Below are 27720 nucleotides of genomic sequence, written 5' to 3' on the forward strand. Positions count from 1 at the left end.
ATAACTAAATGTAATTCATGAACCTTGACCGAACTGTGAACCAAAGAAAAATACTATAAAAGAGATTTGGAGACAACTAGGGAAATCTGAATATGATTTGCATATTAGATTATATTATAGAACTGGTCATCTTCTCAGGCATGATAGGTATTATACATATGTAAAAGAATGGCCTTAATCCTGGGAAATAAATACTAAAATATTTGGAGGTAAAATCACATAATGTCTATAATTTATGTAGCACTTAAGTTATAGACAGTGTTATTTAGCAAATTCCTTAGCCAAAATATATATATATATAAAACATTTATTTATAAACAGACTATGTGGACAGAAATATAAGATAATGTGTCAAAATATTGACAATTGGTAAATCCATGTTAAGGGTATATAGGTATTCACTGTACTACTCTTTAAGTTTTCAGTATGATTTTTTCCTTATCGCTTTATTTTTATTTTTAAATTTAAATCATTTTTTATTTTTCATTTAGTTGACATACAGTACTGTATTAGTTTCGAGTGTATACCCAGGATGCTACATAATTTACTCAGTGATAATCCCAACAAATCTTGTTCCCATTTGACACCATGCATAATTATTAGAATATAGCTGACTGCCTGACCCGTGTGGTGCAGTGGATAAGGTGTCAACCTGGAATGGGGAATCTGCCAGTTCAAACCCTAGGCTTGCCCAATCAAGGCACATAAAAGAAGCAACTACAAGTTAATCCTTCCTGCTCTTCCCCCTTCTCTCTCTCCTCTTTCTAAAATTAATGAATAAACCCATCTTAAAAAAAAATTTTTTTTTTCATTTTCCTGAAGCTGGAAACAAGGAGAGACAGTCAGACTCCCGCATGCGCCCCACCGGGATCCACCCGGCACGCCCACCAGGGGGCGACGCTCTGCCCACCAGGGGGCAATGCTCTGCCCATCCTGGGCGTCGCCATATTGCAACCAGAGCCACTCCAGCGCCTGAGGCAGAGGCCACAGAGCCATCCCCAGCACCCGGGCCATCCTTGCTCCAATGGAGCCTTGGCTGCGGGAGGGGAAGAGACAGAGAGGAAAGCGCGGCGGAGGGGTGGAGAAGCAAATGGGCGTTTCTCCTGTGTGCCCTGGCCGGGAATCGAACCCGGGTCCTCCACACGCTAGGCTGACGCTCTACCGCTGAGCCAACCGGCCAGGGCAATCTTAAAATTTTTAAAAATATGATTTAAAAAATGAAATAAAAAAGAATATGATTGACTATATTCCCAATGCTGTACTTTATACCCATGACTATTCTGTAAAAATCAATTTGTACTTTTTGTACAAATCCATCACTCCCAGCCCTGGCCGGGTTGGCTCAGCGGTAGAGCGTCGGCCTAGCGTGCGGAGGACCCGGGTTCGATTCCGGCCAGGGCACACAGGAGAAGCGCCCATTTGCTTCTCCACCCCTCCGCCGCGCTTTCCTCTCTGTCTCTCTCTTCCCCTCCCGCAACCAAGGCTCCATTGGAGCAAAGATGGCCCGGGCGCTGGGGATGGCTCTGTGGCCTCTGCCCCAGGCGCTACAGTGGCTCTGGTCGCAACATGGCGACGCCCAGGATGGGCAGAGCATCGCCCCCTGGTGGGCAGAGCGTCGCCCCTGGTGGGCGTGCCGGGTGGATCCCGGTCAGGCGCATGCGGGAGTCTGTCTGACTGTCTCTCCCTGTTTCCAGCTTCAGAAAAATGAAAAAAGAAAAAAAAAAAAAAAAAAAAAATCCATCACTCCCAAACCCCTCCCATCTGGCAACTGTCAAAACATTCTCTCCATTGTTTCTTTTATTTTGTTTTATTTTTGGATTCATTTCTGATAGATATGTATTTATTGCCATATTTATTGTTTATATCTTTTATCCTTTTTCTTCTTTTTTTTAGTTTTAGTGAGAGGGGGGAGGCAGAGAGACAGACTCCTCCTGCATGCACCCCAACTGGGATCCACCAGGCAAGCCCACTAGGTCTGGGGCCATTGCTCCATTGCATCCAGAGCCATTGTTTAGCACCTGAGGCAGAGGTCATGGAGCCATCCTCAGCACCCATGGCTAACTCACACAAGCCAATTGAGCCATGGTTGTAGGAAGGGAAGAGCGAGAAGAAAGGGAGGGAGAGTGGGAGAAAAGAAAAAAAGAAAGAAAAAAAAGGAAAGGAAAAGAAAGGGAAAGGGAAGGAGAAGGAGAAGGAGAAGGAAAAGGAAAAGGAGAAGGAGAAGGAGAAGGAGAAGGAAAAGGAAAAGGAAAAGGAAAAGGAAAAGGAAAAGGAAAAGGAAAAGGAAAGGAAAAGAAGAAAAAGGAAAAGGGTAGAAAAGCAGATGGTTGCTTCTCCTGTGTGCCCTGGCCAGAAATCAAACCCAGGACATCCACGTGCCAAGCCAATGCTCTATCACTGAGCCAACCCAGCCAGGGCCCTTCTTCTTCTCTTCTTCTTTTCTTTACTTCTTCTCTTCTTACACCCCTTCCCACTCCCTCTCCTCCTCCTCCTTCTTCTTAAAGAAGACCCTTTCACATTTCATGTAATACTGACTTGGTGATGACAAACTCCTTTAGCTTTTTCTTGTCTGGGAAGCTACCAGTCCTTCAATTCTAAATGATAGCTTTTCTGGGTAGAGTAATTTTGGTTGGTGGTTCTTACTTTTCATCACTTTGAATATTTCTTGCCAGTCTCTTCTGCCCTGCAAAATTTCTGTTGAGAAATCAACTGATAGTCTTATGGGAGCTCCCTTGTAACTAACTAACTGCTTTTCTCTTGCTGCTTTAAAGACTGTCTTTTTTAACCCTTACATTTTAATTATGATGTGTCTTAGTGTAGGCTCTTTGAATTCATCTTGTTTGGGACTCTCTGTGCTTCCTGGATTTGTATGTCTATTTCTTTCACCAGGTTAGGGAAGTTTCCAGTCATTTTTTCAAATAGGTTTTCAATTTCTTTCTCTCTTCTTCTTCTTCCAGCATCCCCATGATGCAAGTGTTGGTATGCTTGAAGTTGTCACAGAGGCTCCTTACCCAATCCTCTTTATTTTTGGATTCTTTTTTCTCTTTGCTGTTCTGAGTGGTTGTTTTTTTGCTTCCCTATATTCCAAATCATATATTAATTCTTGGCTTCAACTCCATTGTTGATTCCCTGTAAATTATTTTTCATTTCAGTGAGTATATCCTTCATTTCTGACTGATTTTTTTATGGTTTCCATGTCCTTTTTTATGCTGCCGAAGTTCTCACTAAGTTCATTAAGAATCCTTACAACTGTTTTGAGCTCTGCATTTAGTAAACATCTCTATTTTGTTTAGTTCTTTGTCTGAAGTTTTGTTCTGTTCTTTCATTTGTCACATGTTTCTTTTCCTCCTCATTTTGGCACGCCCGTGTACTTGTTTCATTACTAGGTAGAGCTGCTACATCTCCCAGGCTTGGCCTTATGTAGTTGGTATTCTGTAGAGTCCAGTGGCACAGCCTTCCCAATCACCCAAGCTGGGTACTCCAGGTGCACCCTTCGTGTGGGCTGTGTATACCCTCCTGTTGTAGTTAAGCCTTAATTGCTGTTGGCACATCAATGGCAGGAACCCTATGGCCAATCAGCTGCAAAGACAAGCTGCAACCACCAGCCACCAACCACCAACCACCATGTGGGATCAGCAGGGGTTCACCCCACAGAACAGGACTTCCTTCAGGAGGGCTCTGGTGCCCACTGAGTCTGTCCCTTGAGTGTGTTGCTTGTGGAGGTGACTGGGTGGTGCTTAGATGTGGTCTGAAACTATCCACCAGGTGGGCTGGCTCTGGGACCTCCCAGGAGGTACAGGTCAAGATCATCTACTGCCTGTATTCTTCCCAGGCCACATGGCCTAAGCTACACTGCAATCTGCGGATGGTTGCTACTTGTGCTGCACCTAGATGTCCCCAGGCAAGGCCAAACTGTACACCAAGATAAGCTGCTTCTAGTGCCAGGCCTGGGTCACTTAGTGAGAGGTTTGGGGCACACCAAGTCCAGATGCTGCTTGTTTGAGAGATTTGAGAAAAGTCTCAAGCATGAGCCAAGACAGGCCATTTGTATACAAAAGCCACTGGAAACAGCTTGGGCAGCCTGAAAACTGAGTGGGGCAGGGTCTCAGGGAATCACCAGGGCAGGGCAAACAGGGTGAGCCAGGTTGATGAAGACTCAGATATGGTACATGCCTTCTGGCTTTGTGGGTGGTGAGCTCAGAAAAGAAACAATAGACAAAGCTGACCTTCAGGTCTCACCCTAATGACAAAGAATTCCTCCCTGTACATACCTGCTGCCTTTTGAACTGCTAGAGCTCAGAGAGAATGAATCTGATTAAGTCCATGTACAGGCCCTTGAAGAAGAACTGGCTAAATCCATCAGCCCTCTGTCTCACTCAACCATAATCCCCACTGGTTTTTACAGCCAGAAGTTATGGGGACTTCTATTTCTGGCACTGGAACCCTGGGCTTGGGGTTCTGGTGTGGGCCTGGGACCCCTTCCTCCTCAGGGGATACCTCTCCAGCTGAGATAACATTCCCAATTCTTATCCATTACACATGGGTGTGGAACCAGACAATTCTGTACCTTCGCCCCTCCTACCAGTCTCCATATGGCTTCTTCTTTAAATCTCTAGTTGTCTGACTTCTATTGAGCTAGATTTCAGGCATTTCTGAATGAAGGTTGTTCTGTAGTTTAGTTGTAATTTCAATGTGGTTGTGGGAGAATGCAAGTACTGCTTTTACCTACACCACCATCTTGACCAGAAGACTTGCCTCAAGTTCTCATTATGTGTAAACAAACACTTAAGAATATAAATGAATGGCCAATCAATAACATAAAAAGATAGTCAAAAACTAATATTCATAAGAGAATTTAAATTAAAACCACAATGAGATAACATATAATGGCCACTAGCGTAGCAAAAATCAAAAAGACAGATATCACCAAGTATAAGCGAGGCTATTTAGCAACCAGAACCTTCATTGGTGGTGTAAGTACTGCATGGCACAACCATGTCAGAGAACTGTTTGGCAGTGTCCTATAGTGTTAAGCATTTATTTATGCCTAGGGTCAACAAAATAACACCCATCCACAGGCCAAATCCAATCTAAGGACTTTTTGTATAAACCTCAAGTGAAATAGTTTTTATATTTTTTAAAGGGTTGTAAAATATATACACACACACACAATATGCAGAGGAGACAAATGCAAAGTCGAAAATATATCTACTATCCAGACAGATAATATATTTATTATCCAAAAAGAAAAAGTTGGCTCACCCTTTATCTATCACCCAAGGGAACCAATGGGAAAAAAACTGTATAATCATCTTTAAAAGCCAACTTCTTTCCATTAAACTTTATTTTCAAGTTAGTTAACTCTTCTTCTTTGAGTGACTTAACACTTAATAGTTGTTGTAACTATCACTTTTTCCCCTATTTAACTGTTTAAAACTTAGTTGTTTTTAACATAAAATTAATAGCATTTAGAATCAACTGTTGCAGGATTTTCCCACGGCAGTAATATTTACATTTTGATCTGTATAATTAACATAAAGTATATAAGAATTTTTTACCCCAGTTACATTTAAAATGCTCACCTCCTGAAGATAAACATTGCAACATAATACATCCGAATAGCATGCTTTGTCCCTGTTACCAGTACTGTACTGGTAAAGCTGATTAGATATAATGTGATCACGTGTTAGGAAAGTAAAATATGCTACTAGAGAAATCCACCTTTCTGGCTTTCTTGAGGCTGAAGCAAAAAAAAAAAATAGCAGTTCTGGCCCTGCGGCTGAGACTTAAATTGAACTTTGACCATTCCCACATCACTGTCCTGCTTTTCCTTATATGTAGTTTCATTCTAGAAAATGACTTGAAATCAGTCATAGTAAGAGCAAGTTTTGACAAAGCATGAATTGCTCCCATTGTAGGTCCTAAAAAATCTTATTCTAAATTATGTATTACAATTTCTAGGATACTCACTTCTTTCAGACAAAAGTAGCTAAAAGTTTTTAAAATATAAAACTACCAATTCTGCTTTAGAAAGGATATGAATAACAAAAACTTAAAACTATGACCAACTCTTTTGAAACTAGTTTTTCCAAAAGTCTGGAAAGGAACAGTCTACCTCTACTTCAGAATACAAAGCTAGAAATGTAAGTCATACTGTTTGGGGCAAAAACTTACAGAAGTAGATTACAGGCTGTCCTCGGGTTACAAACAAGATAGGTTCTGTAGATTTGTTCTTAAGTTGAATTTGAATGTAAGTTGGAACAGGTACATTTACCTATTGAATGCAACTTACAGAGATGTTTACTTAACACAGTATTTACTTTTACCTTTCTGTGCATATAAATACTTAAACATTTTCTGACCTACAAAACACATCTCATTTATAACCCAGGGACTGCCGGTATTCTATAATACCAACAGTAAAATGTAAATATACAGAAAAAAATCAAAATATAATAATTTTGCTGTTATCCATACCAACAGTCACTTCCATGAGAACACAACATAGAGAATTAACTTTAGGTAAGTAAAAAAATAATAAGCCTGACCAGGGGGTGGCGCAGTGGATAGAACATCGGACTGGGATGCAGAAGGACCCAGATTCAAGACCCCGAGGTCGCCAGCTTGAGCGCAGGCTCATCTGGCTTGAGCAAAAAAGCTCACCAGCTTGGACTCAAGGTCACTGGCTCGAGCAAGGGGTTACTCGGTCTGCTGAAGGCCCACGGTCAAGGCACATATGAGAAAGCAATCAATGAACAACTAAGGTGTCGCAACGAAAAACTGATGATTGATGCTTCTCATTTCTCTCCGTTCCTGTCTGTCCCTATCTATCCCTCTCTCAGACTCTCTCTGTTCCTATATAAATAAATAAATAAATAATAAAAATAAATTTTAAAAAATAAAAAAGTAATAAGTGAAAGGTTATTGCCAGACCTGAAACAAAAACAACATCCACAATTCAAACATTTTTCTCTCTCAATTTATCCATGAATAAAAATGACTCCTGAACTAATACCCTGAAAATAAGCCCAAGGCGAGAAGAGTGATTTTTAAATCTCTTAATTACCTTGAAGGTGATACAAATTTTCTTTCTGTAGTATTTTGCTGTCAAATGTCTTAGTTTACCAATCACAAAAATAGATTAAATAGTAATATATTCTCATTATTTCAAAATATTCTGTGAGGAATAGAAACTACTATTGAAACTTTCAGTTAAAACAAATTAGTAAAGAGCCAGAAACCAATATTCAAAAATAATAAATAAATAAAACAAACCTTTAAACAGTGTATCTCCAAAACAAGTTTATTTAATTGCTTGATTTAATTATTTTTAAGTAAAAGCAAATATTTTTAAAGTTCCTGTCAAATAAACTATGTAAGTACTTACTTAACCTTTATTTTGGGAAAATCAGAGTAGCTTGCAATTGCTTCCATTTTGTTTTTTAAAAAGGGAGAGAGTCAAAATAAAGCAAAATGAACATCTTTTTCGATAAAATAAGAAATCACAGTATTAAAAATTCTTTGTTTTAAATTATTATACAATAAAAGCTGACATTACCAATAGGTGCCATCATCAAAAGTGTGAAAGAATAAAAAACAGTAACTTACATTAAAGTACAACTACTCAGCCTGACCTGTGGGGGCGCAGTGGATAAAGCCTCAACCTGGAGTGCTGAGTTTGCTGGTTCAAAACCCCAGGCTTGACCAGTCAAGGCACCTACAAGAAGCAACTACGAATTGATGCTTCCTGCTCCTCCCCTACCCACCCACCTTTCTCTCCTCTCTCTCTCCTTCTTTCCTCTCTAAAATAAATAAATTCTTTAAAATATAAATAAATTAAAAAATTAAGTACAACTACTTATATTCATTTCATAAAGTCCAATAATTTACATTCTTTTCCCGTGGCACTTTTCCTACTCACTCATAGTTTATTACTGCTAAAAAAAAAAAAAGGCCTGCTGTGCTAAAAATCCCCAATAAAATTATATATCACTAACTGCTTTAATATTATATCTTATTTTGTTCATGTCCAATTAACATTAGCCAATATCTCATTTATCAAACTTTCAGCTGAACACAGTAAAGCATTTCGGAAGGTTAAACAATTCCAGCAGTCCCTTAGTGATTCTGGAGCTATGCAGTGGGGAAATGTGCTCTCATAAGGCAGCACTGTACAAACATTTCATTAATCTTTGGATCTAACTTTCTCACACTCTACTAACATCTACTTGGTGATCAGCAATCAGTCTAGCAATTCAATCATAATTCTAGGTTTTTAAAGCCTTGAAAAAACTAGTTAAGACAGACATTGAAAAAATTATGATGCTTAAAATGAGAGTAATTAGGTAGTTTTGTTGTTGTTGTTTGTTTTTTGTTTATTTGTTTTTACTGTGTGTATGCCCTTTTCAGGCCAAAGGAAAAAAAACTACATCTATCACTATTTTTTCTACTTGACCTGAAATAAGGTCTTGATTCAAATAAAGCATAAATATACTTACAGAACTAGCATCAACATCACTGTGGATGGCAACTGTCTTAATGCCCATCTTCTTGCAAGTTTTAATAACCTATTTTAAAATATATTAATGTTATCTGTTAACAGTGATTCATATTCAAAGAGATTTGGTAATAACAAAAGGTAATAACAAAATTCACTGGGTAAAATGGAAAATAAGAGGCCCTGGGTGGTTAGCACCTGCCAGGCATGTGAATATCCCAGGTTCAATTCCCAGTCAGGATATACAGGAGAAGCGACTATCTGCTTCTCTTCCTCTCCCCCTCCCCCTACTCTTTCTCTCTCTCCTCTCCTCCCACAGTCATGGCTCAACTGGTTGGAGTGCATCGGCTTGGGTTGTTGAGGATTGCTCAGTGGAGCTTCCGTCTCAGGTGCTAAAAATAGCTGGGTTGTGAGCATGGCCCCACATGGGCAGAGCATTGGCCCCAAACAGGAGTTGCCCGGTGGATCATGGTCAGGGCGCATGAAGGTGTCTGTCTCTCTATCTTCCCTCCTCTTTCTTGGAAAAGAAGGAAATGGAAAATAAGATTAAAATTCTACTCACCCTACATGCGATTTCTCCTCTATTAGCAACAAGAATTTTATCAAAAGTCTGGAAAGAAAACACACATAATATTGTTACTCTCACTTTGAGACCAGAAAACACCAGATCTTTCCACAACTAACAATGGACATGACTCTAAAAAACATTATTTCCTAGAATAGCACTAAATACTATTTACAACCAGGTTGCTACTAAACTCATCTGGTAGAATCTGGCCCTGTAATTATTCTGTTAAAGCATCAATTGACTAGATTCAATAATTCATAAGTGGACTAAGAAGATATTAATAAATTCTCTTGCCAAAATATAATGTTCAAATGATATTTCACCTTTAGACAAAATTACTCAATTTATTTAATAATTTATTTTCTAAATTCAGGGAAATTCTAAATGTCATTCGTTGCTTATCAAAGGAAATTTGGATATCATTCATTTGCCATCTTTATTGGGCTGAAGCAGAGCATTAAACAAGATTTTTAATAACTCAGAACCGATACAAATTATGCTTATATCCAAAGATTCCTCAGACCAAGCAGGTTATACTATTTGAATATCATGTTAAGTTTGAGGAACCATCAAATTTTGATGCAGCTGAGGCCACAAAATAGAAAGAGTAGTTCCAGTCTGTAGTTCCATTTCTAAATTTTAAGCCCAGTTTTACCACTAATGACCTATTAGACTTTATGAAGTCAATATCTCCAAGTACTGATTTCCACATACATAAACTGATAGCATTTAATGGAACACTATTTAATAAGGTTCTCTTCTTACTCTAAACTTATACAGACTAATCCTTCTAAAGAGTCACACACACAATTACAAGTAATTTGGACACAATTCATTTTGTTACAGTCATTTCTGAGTTAGTGGATTACTTTAAGTTAAATAGAACTATACAAAGTTTTAGTTATATTGCTGAAATAAAAGATCAAATTATTTATGACTTTAAAAAGTATTCCTATGGCCTAACCAGGCAGTGATGCAGTAAACAGAGCATCAGACTGGAATGCAAAGGAACCAGGTTCGAAACTCTAAGGTTGCCAGCTTGAGCACAGGCTCTCATCTGGCTTGAGTGCAGGCTCTCCAGCTTGAGCACAGGGTCGCTGGCTTGAGCCTGGGATCATAGACATGACCTCATGGTCGCTGGCTTGAGCCTAAATGTCACTGGCTTGAAGCCCAAGGTCACTGGCTTGAAGCCCAAAATTGCTGACTTGAGCCCAAGGTCACTGGCTTGAAGCCCAAGGTCACTGACTTAAAGCTCAAGGTTGTTCGCTTGAGCCCAAGGTTGCTGGCATAAGCAAGGGGTTACTCAGTCTGCTGTAGTCCCTTGATTAAGGCACGTATGAGAAAGCAAACAATGAACAACTAAGGTGCTGCAACAAAGAATTGACGCTTCTCATTTCTCTCCCTTCCTGTCTGTCCCTATCTGTCCTTCTCTCTGTCTCTGTCACACACAAAAACAGTACTCTCATGTAACTTAAAGCAATATTACAACCCAACAGGGAGCCACAATTACAGAATTAGAAAAGGCCTTCAAAGTCTCAGTTTAACTTTTATGTCACACATGGCTTATTCCACCAAGAGACAAGCCTTTGCTTTAAAAATAGGTAAACTTTTAATCTGATAAAATCCTGAGTCATTTAGGGCCGTGAGCAGGAAGGCCCTTAAATATCCTAATGTGACCCCAGGCTTAAGACCGTAAAATCATCTGTTCATCTATATCACAATGGTCATGGATAATCCCTGTACACAGTAAACGTACACTAAGAAAAAAAATGTTTATACTTCCTTGAACCGAATTTTAAAATGTGAATTTTTATTAAGTATTAAACATACTACATCTGATAAATGCAACACAAACATTGGAAGTTACACATTAAGCAACTGTTATAGTTAACATAACAAATTATTATAAATTACGTAAGATTTTCGTCTCATTTTCTATCCAAGAGGCAGAGTAGTAGTTAAGAGCCAGTCTGGAGCCAAACTGCCCTGGTTGGAAACTCAACACTATCCAGTGTTCTTCCTGTACGTATTCTTCTTGACCCTCATTTTCTGGTATATTAAACAAATAATAGCATCTGCCACAGGAGGTTGTAAGAATATGAATTAACCCCCTCAAAGTGCTTTGAATAGTGCCTAGCACAGTATATACTCAATAGGTGTTAGCTATAGCTATTCTTATCTACCCCCTTTGGGTCACACACTAGACTCTTAGGGATCTAGGCGTCTGACCTTATCTAACAGGGAAAAATTTATATCAAAACAAACATTTGCACCTGGCACATCTTTTTCCAGGACCTGTGATGGTTATTTTTATGTGCAACTTGACTGGGCCACAGGGTGCCCAGATTAAACATTATTTCTGGGTATACCTGTGAAAGTGTTTCCAGATGAGACTAACATGTGAACCAGTGGACCTAATAAAGTAGACTGCCTTCCCCAGTGTGTGTGGGCATTATCCAATACACAGAGGGCCCGATATAATAAAAAATGGAGGAAGGGAAAATTCATTCTGCCTGTCCGGTTATCCTAGAACATCAGGACCCTGGCAGGTTGGTTCAGTGGTAGAGCATGGGCCTGGCGTGTGGATATCCCGGGGTTGAATTCCCGGTCAGAGAACAAAGAAGAAGTGACTTCTTCACTCCTCCCCCTTCCCTCCTCTCCTCTTTTTCTCTTTTGTCCTCTCCACAGTAATGGCTCAATTGGTTCGAGCGAGTAAGCCGTGAGAGCTGAGGGTGTCTTCGTGGCCTCCACCTCAAGCACTAAAAAAATGGCTTAGTTGCTAAGCAATGAAGCAGCAGCCCCAGATGGGCAGAGCATCACCCCCTAGTGGGCTTGCTGGGTGGATTCTGGTCAGGATGCATGCAGAGTACGTCTCTGTCTACCTTGCTCTCGCTAAAATAAAAATAAATTAAAAAATAAGAAAAAAGAAGCTGGAACATTGGGGAACATCAGTCTCCTCCTACCCTTGAACTGGAACTTACACCATCAGCCCCCCCAGTTCTCAGGCCTTTGAACGTGGGCTTGAATTACACTGCCAGCTTTCCTGGGTCTCCCAGCTGCAGGCAGTGGGACTTCTCAGCCTTCTTAATTGTGTGAGCCAATGAGTCTCCATATATATCTCCTGCTGGTTCTGTTTCTCTGAAGAACACTCATTAACTCAGGCCAACTAATGTCTTACCAATTAGCGCACAAACTCAATACAGATGATCATATTGATTCATCTTTCATACATAAGATCTTCTTTTAAGTAAGTAACAGAAGTTTATGGTTCAGAATTTAAAAGATAAAAAGCAAACTGTAGAGACACCCAGGCAGTAACATGGGTAGCCCTGAAAAACTACAAGGAACTGTTGATACTGCTCAAGCACAAAATATGAATGGGGAAGTTGTAGCAAATAAAGGTAGGGTAAAGGGGCCAGAATGTGAAGGAATTTAGACTGCTCACAAAAATTAGGGGATATTTTATCACTCTGCATTCATTTTGAAATATCCCCTAATTTTTATGAGCAGTATATATGTAAGGGACTGGGACTTCATCCTATATATGAAGAGCGACATCTAAGGATCTCTAAAGATACTCAAAAAGGGAAAATGCCATCTAAATCAGGAACTTGATTCCTTAAAGACAGAAGGGCTTCCATGTACCATGAAATAAAGAGGATCTTTTGCAGAAGTTCTTTATGCTAATGATGTCATTTGGGTTAGAAACACATTGGAAGTTTCTTGGGATTTTTTTAAGGTTTTCTTTTAACTTATTCTCTATGTATCCCTCCTTTCTTCTCTCCCTTCTCTATGTTTAGCTCGTCATAGCTGGGGTCTAAAATATCCAAGGTCACTTCACTCCATTCAGACACCAAGAGAAGGGCTGACCTGGCTCATTCCACCGGGTCTTTGTTGGAGGAATGATGGCAGAACTCCAGACACCGGGTTACTCAGCAAACACTTCTGAGAGGGGTGCAGCACAGAGGGTAAATCCACCAGCTCAGAAAAAGGACAGGCTTGAGTTTACACCAAGCTTACACTTCCTAGCTATGGATTTTGAGCCTTTGTTTCCAAATGTACAAAATTAAGTTGTCAAGAATAATATTAAGCAGCTGACATTTAGAGCACATGATTCTATATGCTTTGGGAAACCCCTTTTGTACACTATCTCATTTAATCCTCAAAATAATCCTAGGAGGTCAGTTCTGAAAAAATCCCCATTTTGCACATGAAATAACTAAGGCATGATGAGGTCAAATCATTCACATAAGTCACTTACAAAATTAATTTTTTATTTTTGGATTTTTCCGAAGTTAGAAGCGGGGAGGCAGTCAGACAGACTCTTGCATGCACCCGACCGAGATGCTCTGCCCATCTAGGCCATTGCTCTGTTGCGGCCGAAGCCATTCTAGCTCCTGAGGCGGAGGATATGGAGCCATCCTCAGCACCTGGGCCAACTTTGCTCCAATGGAGCCTTGGCTGAAGGAGGGGAAGAGAGAGACAGAGAAGAAGGAGAGAGGGAGGGGTGGAGAAGCAGATGGGCGCATCTCCTGTGTGCCCTGGCCGGGAATCAAACCTGGGACTTCCACATGCTGGCTGACGCTCTACTGCTGAGCCAATCAGCCAGGGCCAGAAAATTAATTAGTGGTAAAGTCCAAGTTCACCCCAAGATACTCATGTCAAAACACACCATGATGTGACATGATCAGAGTATAACAGTGAAAGCTTTAAACATTGTATTATTGATGCCAAAGATCACACTTGTTATTGCAGGAACACCATAGTGCAATACTGGCTCCACTACCTTAAGGCTACTGAAACTTCCTAGTCTTTTTCTAAGTAAATTGCTACTAAGTGAAATCTTCCCTATTCTCATTAACATACATGAAACAAGTTGACTTGTTAAAACTCAAGTCAAAAAATAATATTTTTAGTAACAATTAAATTCACCTGGTTTAATTTTGACTTGATGTGAGTCACTGATAAAATGTGAAGTAAGAAAATAGTCAATGGCAAGTTCAGTTGAGAAGCAGTTTATTTAACAAACATGTATTACCAAAGATTAGGTCTACATGCACTTAAGACAGTAACATTAAACAAACAAGTACAGTATTTAGTGAATGGCTACAAAGGCAGCAAGAATCCCTACAAGCAGAAAGGTCCAATTAAATGCAGCTCTCAGGTGAAAAACAGGTCAACTTTGTCTGAATATACACTGGACTATCTGTACTACCAATAGGTGCCAAAAAAATCTCATAGGTCTTATCATGACTGAGGATGCCACAGTTTCTCCATGATTACCTTGGCACAGCCACAGCGAAGGGGAGGGCAAAGATAGCAGGCAGAAGATTTGATTTCAGACATTTACAGCAAAATATGTACCTACTTAACTGATTCTAAGGGAGGGGAAGCGCTTCTTTAAATGTCCTAAACCAAGATAGTTATACACATTTATTTTCAGTAATTATCAATGACCACCAATATGGTAGGTGAGTTCGCGATTCTTATAACCCTCACTATGAGGTTGTAGCAAAAACAAGTGTCAAACCAAATTCTGCCACACATAAAGAAATTTACTAACAGACACATAAACAATGTTCAAATGTGCTGGATAAGCCCAGGGAAGTCTCAAGTTCCTAAACATTGTAATGTTCCAATAACCTGCATGAAAGCTTCACATGAGGCAAATGTATCAGTATTTTCATTTGCCTAACCATACTGTCAGACTCAGAGCCATCAAGATCCCCCCACAGGACTATTTCCTCAAGCATAGGTTCTATCCTTAATGGTGAAGAATAATAAAAGGCAAACTATGTATAAATATATTGTTACTCTTCTAACTCAGAAGCTGAGGATTTCTATAACATAACAGCCAAAACATATTTGAATACCACTGATTTTATCAATGAGGGTCCATTTCTAACACCTATTATCTAATAAAGAAGGCTATCAATGTTTATAGGGAGAAAGACGGCTGAATCACTTGTATTTCCATCCCCTATGAAATGTGGCCTCTGAAATAAATCCTAGTTAAGCATTCCTAAAATGTTCCTAATTAGAACAGCTGATTACTTCTAGATGGGAACTCAGCACGTGTGCAGAAATGTACACACATACACACATGCATCCCAAAGCATACTGTCTATGCTGAAGTTTTATATTAACCTATAGATTTCATAACAGGGTGTTTATCCTAGCTGAACCTATGTCATCCAATAAAGTAACCACTAGCCACATGAGGCAACTGAGCGCTTCAAATGTGGCTAAACAAATTGAGATATGACAGAAGTATACATTACACACTAAATTTAGAAAGTTTGGTACAAAAAATATATAAATGTAAACTATCTCATTAATACTTTTTATATCAATTATATGTTAAATAACATTTTAGACACTGAGTTAAAATATAAGATTAATTTTACCTGTTTCTTTTTATTTTCTTAATGTGGCTATTAGAAAATTTAAAACCACATCACCCTGCAATTGTGTCCATATTATATTTCTACTAAACTGTAATGTGCACCCTGTCTTTCTCCCAGCCTCTAGTAGTTTTGTATACTACTTCAACAGATGATTTAGAAGGCATCTAGGCTATTTCACTGTCAAATAACTATTCATATCAGTTCTACTTTCATGACATTAAACTTGAATTATCTCCTCTTAGACAAAACTCTTCTCCTGCTCTCTTTGATGCCTTTATTGTTACACTAAATGATGTTTTAGCCCTAATCACCATTTCTAGTTCCTTTATCTCTCCTATTACATGTCTCAAACATTATCATGAATCAGGATTTTAACTGGAATTCCCCTTTCCCAAAATTTACAATATATATCACTGCCTTCAATCAAAACAAATCTTAAATATTAAGTAAATTTTTAAAAATCAATAGCTTTAAATCTCTCAACTTCCCAGTCTTTAAGAAAAAATTTTATATTAGTTATTATGCTAAAAACAAGAGAAACACTTTGTAAATTTAGTCCAGTTTTGGCATAGATACAAATATAAAATTAAAGACTCAAGTTGCAAAAAAAAAAAAGACTCAAGTTGTGGTCCACAAAGTAAAAAGGAACAAAAATTGAACACCCATAAAACCTATGATGTCAGAGCAAAAATCATTTACACAGCATTAATAAAATTTAATCTGTCCACTGAACACAGTGTGGAGACAAGAAAGTAAAGCCAATACAATTTAACTGTTGAAAATATTTTTTGAATACTTACTTTTTCATTAGAATCATATCCCACTGAACAGAGACTACGGGTCACCATTAAGTGCTGTCTTGAATAGTGTGAAACATGCTACAAAAAAAAAAAATCAGTGAAATAAATTACAGATATTTGAATGGGCTGGAAAAAAATTTTTTCAGGGAAATTCTTCCAGTATTCTACCAGCTAAAATGGTTTATTAATATATATAGTTCTAAGCAACATGCCATTGCTATGAAAGGTAAATCTTAACTACAGACACATTCCCTTAGCACACAAGAGAAACCAATGGAATCAAAACAGTCTCCAGAAAAGTATTAAGAGTTAATGGGTCAAATAAAATTTGAAGAAAGATCTTTCTGATCGGGCAGACTGCTATGGCAGGATCAGAATGTCAAAAACCACATAGAAATTTATATAACATAAGACACGAGTCCCGAACATCAAGGAACTTCAATTTAAATGACTAGGAAATAAAATATTTTTTATTTGCTGATATCTTGAACATGATTTCTTATTTTACTTCTTCTGGTTTATAAAAGTGGTTTGAGGCCCTGGCCTGCTGGGTCAGTGGAAGAGTGTCAGCTGGAAATGTGGATGTCCTAGGTTCGATTCCTGGTCAGGGCACACAGGAGAAGGGACCATCTGCTTTCCCACCCCTCCCACTCCCATTCCCACTCCCCTTCTCTCTCTCTCTCTCTCTCTCCCTCTCTCTCTTCTCCTCCCCTAACCATGGCTCAATAGGTTTGAGCATATCAGTCCCAAGCACTGAAGATGGCTCCTGGAGACTTGTCTCAGGCACTAAAAATAGCTCAATTGCAAACATGGTCCAAGATGGGCAGAGTATCAGCCCCAGACAGGGGTTGCCAGGTGGATCCTAGTCGGGGCACATGCGGGAGTCTATCTCCCCTCCTCTTACTTGGAAAAGAAAAAAAAAGTGGTTTGTCATATACAAGTAGAAAAGTAATACTAATAATCAAGTTCGCTAATTCATTACTTGTAAATATTGTAGGGAAAAAAAGCCTATCTTAAGAACTTAAAACATTTAAGAATAATCACTAATAAAAGTTATAGGCAAAGTTTAAGAAAACAATTTATCCATTCGTCACTGATAAAGCTAGACTCCTAAAACTTTCTAAAAGGATAACAAGTCCCATAAGAAGCAAACATTTTTATAGCAACATTTTTAAATGAACCCAGGTAGCTCAACTGGTCAGAGCATCATCCTGACTGACCAAGGCTGTGAGTTCGGTCCCTGGTCAAGACATATTCCTCAAGCCTCACCTCTGGTAGCACAGTGGATAAGGTTGACCCCGGAATGCTCTGATATCACAGTTTGGAAACCCCCAGCTTGCCCAGTCAAGGCACATATAAGAGGCAGCTATAAGTTGATGCTTCCCACTCATCCTCCTTTCTCCCCCTCTCTCTTTCTCTCTCCTTTCTCTAGAATCAATAAATAAAATCTTAAAAAAAAAAAAAGACATATTCCTCAGAATCAACCAATGACTTCACTTAAGGAGGTGAACACACAATATGGTATATAGAGATATATTGTAGAACTGGGAATCTGAAAATTGTAAAATTATGTTAACTAGTGTCACCTAATGAATTCAATATTTTTAAAAAATCAACTAGCCTGACCAGTGGTGGCACAGCAGATAAAGTGTCGCCTTGGAGTGCTGAGGTCGTCAGCTCGGAACCCCAGGTTTGTGTGGTCAAGGCACATACAAGAAGCAACTTGATGTTACCTGCTCCCCCATTCTCTCTCTCTCTCGCTCTCTCTCTCTCTCTTTCTCTCTCTCCTCTCTCTGAAATCAATGATTGCATAAATAAGTAGAACAAACCAGTATTTCTCTCTCCCTTCCCCTCTTTCTAAAATCAATCAATAAAAATGTTTAAGTAAATGAGTAAATAAAATGAACTCAAAGATTTATATAATTATTTTTCAAAGTATCAATCCCCAAATTACAAAATGTAATCTCTATACTAAAGTGTAATCTCTATACAAAAGCCACTGGCTCTGAGCGCAGGCTCATCAGCATAGGGTTCCCGGCATGAGTGGGCTATCTCCACATGATCCCAAAGCTCACCAGCTTGAGCCCCAAGGTCGCCGGTATGAAAAGCCCAAGGCTGTATGTAGGCTTGAGAGAGGGGACACTGGCTTGGCCCTGTTTACAGCAGCTACCAGAAGCAATCAATGCACAACTAAAGTGAAAGGAACTTCAAGTTGATACTTCTCACCCTTTCTCCTCCTTCCTCTCACAAGGAAAAAAAAGTGAAGGTAATAGATACAATAGACACACTTTACAAAATAAAGACTACACTACCAAGTAAAAGACTACTGAAGAACAATGAACTGAGAATGAGAAGAAATTTGACTTTATTGTTGTGTCCCTTTTAAAGACCAAGACTCTCATGTTCCTCCAAGCGTTTCTGTGAGTTCAAAAAGTGTTAGCCTCATTTTTAAAAATGAAACGCTGAGTCTCAAGAATTGTAATGTTTCAAGTTACAGGGTAGCCTGACCTGTGGTGGCGCAGTGGGATAAAGCTTCAACCAGGAACACTGAGGTCGCCAGTTCGAAACCTTGGGCTTGCCTGGTCAAGGCACATATGGGAGTTGATGCATCCTGCTCCTCCCCCTTCTCTCTCTCTCTCTTTCTCTCCCTCCTTTCCTCTCTCTCTCTCTCTCTCTCCCTCCTCAGAAAAAATTGAATAAAGTACTTAAAAAAAAAAAAAGATACAGGGTAAAGCTGTAATGGTGACAAGATTTAAGCATAGCTTGTTAAAAGCATTGTGTTTTTTTATTTTGAGATAATAAAAATAGTGGCACCTGCCACCGGACACTAATGTCTACGCAAAGACATGGTATGGGGTGAAAATAAACAACTCGCCAAGAGGTTCTCACCCTCTGTGTTCAAACAAAACTTCAGTCTTTCACTGCGTCAGCAGAAGAGCTATATAATTTAGCAACTTTTCTCTTACACCAAATTTAATAGGATAAAGGATATTCCTTCCCCTAAAAAACATGTCTTGTTTTTATAGTTTCAGCCAATGCCTAAAACAAACTTCAGGAATAAGCAGCAGAAGCTACCTAGGAATTTCTCAGTTATTCTGCTGCAAGGCAGCACTAGCATATTTACACGAGAAAGTAAATAGCATACCAGCTTCCCATCGATTTTACAAAATGCCACACAAAGTAACTTACACTTTTACGAATTCTCCCAAGGCACATAATGGTCTGTTGCAGAAATATGTCACTATATCCTTTTCCAAAAGGGAAGTAATTATACATGTGTCTTGTAATGCAGGAGGTCCAGGCCAAGGAGCTTCACACGGGATTCAGGCAGACCATCGGAGAACCAGGGAGCCGAAAGGCATCGGGCCATTCCTGTTGGTTGGAGTCTCGCGTGGTGGATGAGCGAACAGGGGGAAACCATCCACTGGGAAAGTACTGTGGCCCTTATATAGGCTACATAACACAACAGTGGCTTACTGCCAAGGGCTTACATCACTAATTATGCAAAGTGGCTGCAGCTGGAAAACAAGTGAGCCAGCCTAACTGCAGCCTTTTCCCTCCATCTTTAATCTTTAACAAATAAAAGGCACAAGTGATCCTGGTGGCAAAAATCATATGCGAGTCTTCCAGAGACAAAACATGATCTGGGATAGATATTTTAGGTATTTTTTTTTTTTTAGAGAGAGAGAGAGAGAGGGAGAGGGAGAGAGACAAGGAGGAGGAGCTGGAAGCATCAACTCCCATATGTGCCTTGACCAGGCAAGCCCAGGGTTTCGAACCGGAGACCTCAACATTTCCAGGTCGACGTTTTATCCACTGCCCACTACAGGTCAGACCCTATTTTAGGTATTTTAATTAGCCATGGAGAGTAACATGTTTTCCCCCCGGGGAAGGGAATACTTGAAAAAGCAGCATAACACCTGGGAAAGAACTCTGAGAGAGGGAGTCCAGGAACCTCGGTTCGAAACTCGCTCAGTCTGACACTATTTTCTACAATTTGAGCAAATCACTTTCACCCCTCTGCTCTCTGCTAAGAAATTCAAGATTAGATGACTTTTCCTTCTCAGAGGTCCCTTACTGACCTAAACCGCTATTATTCATAAAACAAAAGCTTAGTACAGGGGCGTCTAACATGTGCAAGCATTTGACAATTTGAGGACACGCAGTTATTCCATACTCAACATTTGGGTCAAGAAGATAGTGATGTGGATGTCACTTACTACTCTACTTCTCTGAAAATAAACACGCATAGCTATTTGGTGGAAATAAAGCAAATTTCAGTTAACCCTTGAACAATGCAGGGGTTAGGGACACCTACCTTTGCACAGTCAAAAATTCATGTTCAACTTTAAATTCTACAGTCTGCACTGCACATCCACAGATTCAATCAACCTCAGCTGTTTTCCATTTGTGGTTGGGAATGCAAAAATACTGTTTCCAATTTGCAGCTGGTTGATTCCGTGGATTCAAAACTTTCATCCAAAGTGCCAACTGTGTTTACTGAGAATAATCTGCATATAAAGTGGATCCATACAGTTCAAACGGTGTTGTTCAGTGGTCAACTATACATAGGTTCTAATAAATATACATTATGCATTAAGTTTCTAGGATAAAAACATCAGAATTCTTTCTCATTAGATGGACTCACGAAAAATGGACTAAGCTAAATCTGGCCTGACTGTAGACAGTTTCTACTTCAGAACAATTCAGAAATGTGCGATATGAAAGATGGTGCTGGAGTAGGCGGACATACCAACATCTACTTCCCAGAACCAAAGTGGACTACAAACTAATTTTAAGAACTATCATCTGGAAAAACCAACTTTGGACTAAACTAAGAGGACTCTTCAACCCAGAAACACTGAAGAAGCCACACCGAGACTGGTAGGAAAAGTGGAAATGTGAAGAGGAAATGTGAGCGAATGGCAGCAGGAAGAGACTCGCGTGGCGGGAAGTGAGTTTAGCAGAGGGGAAAGGGTCCTGAGCCCCAGGAACAAAGCCCCAGCCTGCCGCCCCAGAGCCCAGAAGAAGCGTAAGGACAGTATTTAGCTGGAAACAAGTCAGGATACTGTTTGTGAGAGAGTCTGATTTCTCAGACCCAGGATCCTTCTTAAAGGGACCGCGCAGAACATTTCTCTCACAACCACTCACCCAGGGCTCCTGGGGCCGGGGGGAGAGGAGAGGGCCAGAGTAACAGGAAGAGAGTATAATCTAGGAGGCACAGGGAGAAACATTTTGGGAGATAGCCACCCTAACCCCTGGGATGAGTCCCTCCCCAAAGCTGAAGTGAATATTTCCCCTGGAAACAGCAATACCAGCAAAGGGAAGCAGGAGAGCAGCCGAACAAGCTCCCCCGCAGCATTCAGAGCAGAGTCGCATAGAAGGAGGGAGCTTTTGGGTCTACAGTAGTGAGTCTTAGGGTCGAGCTTCAACGCCCCCACCCACATGGCTGAGGGCGCGCAGGAGGGCGGGCGGCAGCGGGAGACAAAAGCGTGGTTCTGCTGGCAGGGGCCGAAGCCAGCTGGCCACCACTGGGCTCAGGTGTGAGCTCAATCTTGCCCGGCTTGGGAGAAGGGGACGTGCAAAAGCGGTCAAGCTCAGCTGCTGGCAGCCTGTAATCCAGCCTGCGGGAGAAGGGTGGGAACCCCGGAAAGGGTGGAGACCAGCCCCGGAGCAAGGGCAGAGGAGCACAGCCTTGCCCCGCCCCTGCAACCCAGGCTTGCGGTCTGACTTGGTAGCCAGCTCCTTCCGTGGGGGTGGAGCCAAAAGCCCAGAAGAGGCGGAGTTCCGCTACTGAGCTGAGCTTGGGCACACAGTCCTGCCCGGCGGTAGAGCCAAGGCTAGCAGCCTTGGTTCCTTGAGTGGGCTCCTCCTGCAAGGGCAGGGCGAAAGCCCGGAAATAGGCGGAGACCCGCAGCTGAACAAAGGTGCTCGCCAGTGCCCTCAGGACCGAGCATAAAGTCACACATGGGGGCGGGGCAAAGACCAAGGCCACCAACGCTTGTGCACCCGAGCGCGTGATCACAGCCACTCCCGTGAAGAGAAAATGCGGAGGCAGAGAACTACAACACAAATAAACCAAGAGAAATCCCCAGAAAAGGACCTAAGTGAATCAGATATAACCAAATTACCAGATGCAGAGTTTAAAATAACGATTGTTAGGATGCTCAAGGATATTAGAACAACCATAGATGGCCATTACGAAAACCTAAATAAAGAGATAACAAATATAAAAAAGGACATTGAAATAATAAAAAAGAATCAGCCAGAAAAGACGAATACAATATCTGAAATAAAGAACATAATGGAAGGAATTAAAAGCAGGATGGATGAAGCAGAGAATCGAATCAGCGAGTTAGAGGACATGATAAATAAAGGCACAGAAGCAGAGCAGAAAAAAGAAAAGAGACTCAAAAAGTCTGAGGAAACTCTAAAAGAGAGCTCTGTGACAACATGAAGAGAAATAACATCCACATCATAGGGGTTCCTGAAGAAGAAGAGAAAGAACAAGGGATAGAGACTATGTTCAAACATATCATAGCGGAAAACTTCCCCCAATTAAGGCAGGAAAACATTTCACATGTTCAGGAAGCACAGAGAAATCCATTAAGGAGAAACCCAAAGAAACCAACACCAAACACTTCATAATTAAAATACCAAAGCTAAATGATAAAGAGAAACTATTAAAAGCTGCTAGAGAAAAAAAGACTATCACCTACAAAGGAGACCCCATAAGGATGACGTCTGACTTCTCAACAGAAACACTTGAGGCCAGAAGGGAATGGCAAGAAATATTCAAAGTAATGCAGAACAAGAACCTACAACCAAGACTACTTTATCCAGCAAGGCTATCATTTAAAATTGAAGGAGAAATAAAAAGCTTTACAGACAAAAAAAACTCAAGGATTTCACTGCAACCAAACCAAGGCTGCAAGAAATGCTAAGGGACCTGTTGTAAACAGATCAAAGGAAAAAGAGAATATAGCAAAAGAGGAATACAGTTTTAAAAAAAAAATGGCAATAAACAATTACATATCAGTAATAACCTTAAATGTTAATGGATTAAATGATCCGATCAAGAGACATAGGGTAGCTGCATGGATAAGAAAACAGGGCCCTGGCCGGTTGGCTCAGTGGTAGAGCGTCGGCCTGGCGTGCAGAAGTCCTGGGTTCGATTCCCGGCCAGGGCACACATGAGAGGTGCCCATCTGCTGCTCCGCCCCTCCCCCTCTCTTTCCTCTCTGTCTCTCTCTTCCCCTCCCGCAGCTGAGGCTCCATTGGAGCAAAGATGGCCCGGGAGCTGGGGATGGCTCCTTGGCCTCTGCCCCAGGCGCTAGAGTGGCTCTGGTCGCAACAGAGCGATGCCCCGGAGGGGCAGAGCATTGCCCCCTGGTGGGCAGAGCATCGACCCCTGGTGGGCGTGCCAGGTGGATCCCGGTCGGGCGCATGCGGGAGTTTGTCTGACTGTCTCTCCCCGTTTCCAGCTTCAGAAAAATACAAAAAAAAAAAAAAAAGAAAACAGGACCCATACATATGCTGTCTACAAGAGACACCTTAAATCAAAAGATGCACACAGACTGAAGATAAAAGGATGGAAACAATATTTCACGCAAATAGAAACGAAAAAAAAGCTGGGGTAGCAATACTTATATCAGACAAAATGGACTTTAAAACAAAGACCATAGTTAGAGATAAAGAAGGTCACTACATAATGATAAAGGGAGCAATCCAATAGGAAAATATAACCATTATAAATATCTACACACCTAATATAGGAGCACCTAAATATATAAAGCAGACCTGGATGGACTTAAAGAGCTAGATCAACAGCAATACTATAATAGTAGGGGATTTCAATACCCCATTAACATCATTAGATAGACCCTCAAGAAAGAAAATTAACAAAGAAACAGCAGACTTAAAGGACATATTAGATCAACACAATTTAATAGATATCTTCAGAACCTTTCACCCTAAAACAGCAGAATATACATTCTTTTCAAGTGCTCATGGTACATTCTCTAGAATAGACCACATGTTAGGGCACAAAAGCGGTCTGAATAAATTTAAGAAGATTGAAATCATATCGAGCACTTTCTCTGATCACAATGGCATTAAACTAGAAATCAACCACAATAGAAAAATTGAAAAACATTCAAACACTTGGAAACTAAATAGCATGTTATTAAATAACGAATGGGTTAACATTGAGATCAAAGAAGAAATTTAAAAATTCCTAGAAACAAACGATAATGAGCATACATCAACTCAAAATTTATGGGACACAGCAAAAGCAGTACCTCAAGAAGCTAGAAAAAGCTCAAATAAACAACTTAACCCTGCATCTAAAAGAACTAGAAAAAGAACAGCAAGTAAAGCCCAGAGCTAATAGAAGGAAGGAAATAATAAAGATCAGAGCAGAAATAAATGACATAGAGGCTAAAGAAACAATACAGAGGATCAATGAAACCAGGAGCTGGTTCTTTGAAAAGGTAAACAAGATCGATGAACCTTTAACGAGACTCACCAAGAAAAAAAGAGAGAGGACTCAAATAAATAAAATTAGAAACGAGAGTGGAGAAAGACAACTGACACAACAGAAATACAAAATATTGTAAGAAAATACTATGAAGAACTGTACACCAAAAAAATTGACAACCTAGATGAAATGGACAAATTCCTTGAATCATATAATCTTCCAAAAATCAATCTGGAAGAATCAGAAAACCTAAACAGACCAATTACAACAAATGAGATTGAAACAGCTATCAAAAAACTCCCAAAAAAGAAAAGTCCTGGGCCTGATGGCTTCACAAGTGAATTTTACCAAATATTCAAAGAAGAACTAACTCCTATCCTTCTCAAGCTATTTCAAAAAATTCAAGAGGAAGGAAGACTTCCAAGCTCCTTTTATGAGGCGAGCATAATTCTGATTCCAAAACCAGACAAAGACAACACAAAAAAAGAAAATTATAGGCCAATATCCCTGATGAACTTAGATGCAAAAATCCTCAACAAAAATATTAGCAAACCGGATCCAGCAATATATAAAAAAAATCATACACCATGATCAAGTGGGATTTATTCTTGGGAGGCAAGGCTGGTACAATATTTGCAAATCAATCAATGTGATTCATCACGTAAACAAAAGAATGGAGAAAAACCACATGATAATTTCAATAGATGCAGAAAAAGCATTTGATAAAATCCAGCACCCATTCATGATCAAAACTCTCAGCAAAGTGGGAATACAGGGAACATACCTCAACATGATAAAGGCCATCTATGACAAACCCACAGCCAACATCATACTCAATGGGCTAAAATTAAAAGCAATCCCCCTTAAGATCAGGAACAAGGCAGGGGTGCCCCCCTTTCACCACTCTTATTCAACATAGTTCTGGAAGTCCTAGCCACAGCAATCAGACAAGAAAAAGAAATAAAAGGCATCCAAATTGGAAAAGAAGAAGTAAAACTATCATTATTTGCAGATGATATGATATTGTATATAGAAAACCCTAAAGTCTCAATCAAAAAACTACTAGACCTGATAAATGAATTCGGCAAGGTGGCAGGATATAAAATCAATACTAAGAAATTAGAGGCATTTTTATACACTAATAATGAACTGTCAGAAAGAGAAATCAAGGAATCAATTCCCTTTACCATTGCAACCAAAAAAAGTACCTAGGAATAAATCTAACCAAGGAGATTAAAGTCTTGTACTCGGAAAATTATAAAACATTTTTTTTTTAAATTATAAAACATTGATAAAAGAAATCAGGGAAGATACGAATAAGTGGAGGCATATACCGTGCTCATGGTTAGGAAGAATAAACATCATTAAAATGTTTATATTACCCAAAGCAATTTATAAATTCAATGCAATACCGATTAAAATACCAATGACTTACTTCAAAGATATAGAACACATATTCCAAAAATTTATATGGAACCAAAAGAGAACACGAATAGCCTCAGCAATCTTGAAAAGGAAGAATAAAGCGGGAGGTATCACACTTCCGAATATCAAGTTGTATTATAAGGCCATTGTACTCAAAACAGCATGGTACTGGCATAAGAACAGGCACATAGATCAATGGAACAGAACAGAGAACCCAGAAATAAACCCACAGCTCTATGGACAACTGATATTTGACAAAGGAGGTAAGAAAATACAATGAGTTAAAGACAGTCTCTTCAACAAATGGTGTTGGAAAAATTGGACAACTACCTGCAAAAAAATGAAACTAGACCACCAACTTACACCATGCACAAAAATAAACTCAAAATGGATAAAAGACTTAAATGTAAGCTGTGAAACCATAAGCATCTGAGAAGAAAACATAGGCAGTAAGCTCTCTGACATCTCTCGCAGCAATATATTTGCTGATTTGTCTCCACAGGCAAGTGAAATAAAAGACAGGATAAACAAATGGGACTTTATCAAACTAAAAAGCTTCTGCACAGCTAAAGACAATAAGAACAGAATAAAAAGACAAACTACACAATGGGAGAATATATTTGACATTGCGTCTGATAAGGGGTTAAGAACCAAAATTTATAAAGAACTTGTAAAACTTAATACCAGGAAGACAAACAATCCAATCAAAAAATGGGAAAAAGAAATGAATAGACACTTCTCCAAAGAGGACCACCAATGGCCAATAGGCATATGAAAAAATGTTCAACATCACTAATGATTAGAGAAATGCAAATTAAAACCACAATGAGATATCACCTCACACCAGTCAGAATGGCGCTCATCAATAAAACAACGCAGAATAAGTGTTGGCGAGGATGTGGAGAAAAGGGAACCCTCCTGCACTGCTGGTGGGAATGCAGACTGGTGCAGCCACTGTGGAAAACAGTATGGAGATTCCTCAAAAATCTGAAAATCGAACTGCCTTTTCACCCAGCTATACCACTGTTAGGAATATACCCCAAGAACACCATAGCACTGTTTGAAAAAAAGAAATGCACCCCCATGTTTATGGCAGCATTGTTCACAATAGCAAAGATCTGGAAACAGCCCAAGTGTCCATCAGAGGACGAGTGGATTAAAAAGCTTTGGTATATATATACTATGGAATACTAACTACTCAGCCATAAGAAATGATGACATCGGATCTTTTACAACAACATGGATGGGCCTTGATAACATTATACTGAGCAAAAGAAGTAAATCAGAAAAAACTAAGAACTATATGATTCCATACATAGGTGGGACATACAGATGAGACTCAGAGACATGGACAACAGTGTGGGGGTTACAGGGTGGGGGGAGGAGAGGAAGGGGGTAGGGGGAGGGAGGGGCACAAAGATCATGGCTTTTCAGCATTTGCCATATTCCCCCTTTAATCTATAGACAGACAGCAAATATTTACTTATGGTGTTTCCTCTATAAAGACTGCTGTCTTAGGGACAAATGCTGATGAACTATTTCAG

The 27720-nt window shown here is 39.8% G+C and overlaps 1 protein-coding gene across 2 annotated transcripts in view; it reads right to left on the bottom strand.

Annotated features, from left to right (window-relative positions):
• Window positions 1-27720, bottom strand: part of PCCA (propionyl-CoA carboxylase subunit alpha) — a 450416-nt gene that overhangs the window by 399410 nt on the left and 23286 nt on the right. For both annotated transcript variants that reach the window (XM_066234359.1, XM_066234358.1), the window contains exons 2-4: window positions 16273-16350; window positions 9060-9107; window positions 8499-8567 (exon numbers count right to left, since the gene is read on the bottom strand). In XM_066234359.1, the coding sequence (XP_066090456.1) occupies window positions 8499-8567; window positions 9060-9107; window positions 16273-16350 (195 nt within the window). The remainder of the gene's footprint in view (window positions 1-8498; window positions 8568-9059; window positions 9108-16272; window positions 16351-27720) is intronic.

The sequence above is a fragment of the Saccopteryx bilineata genome, chromosome 6 (assembly GCF_036850765.1).
Source record: "Saccopteryx bilineata isolate mSacBil1 chromosome 6, mSacBil1_pri_phased_curated, whole genome shotgun sequence".
Taxonomy (NCBI): domain Eukaryota; kingdom Metazoa; phylum Chordata; class Mammalia; order Chiroptera; family Emballonuridae; genus Saccopteryx; species Saccopteryx bilineata.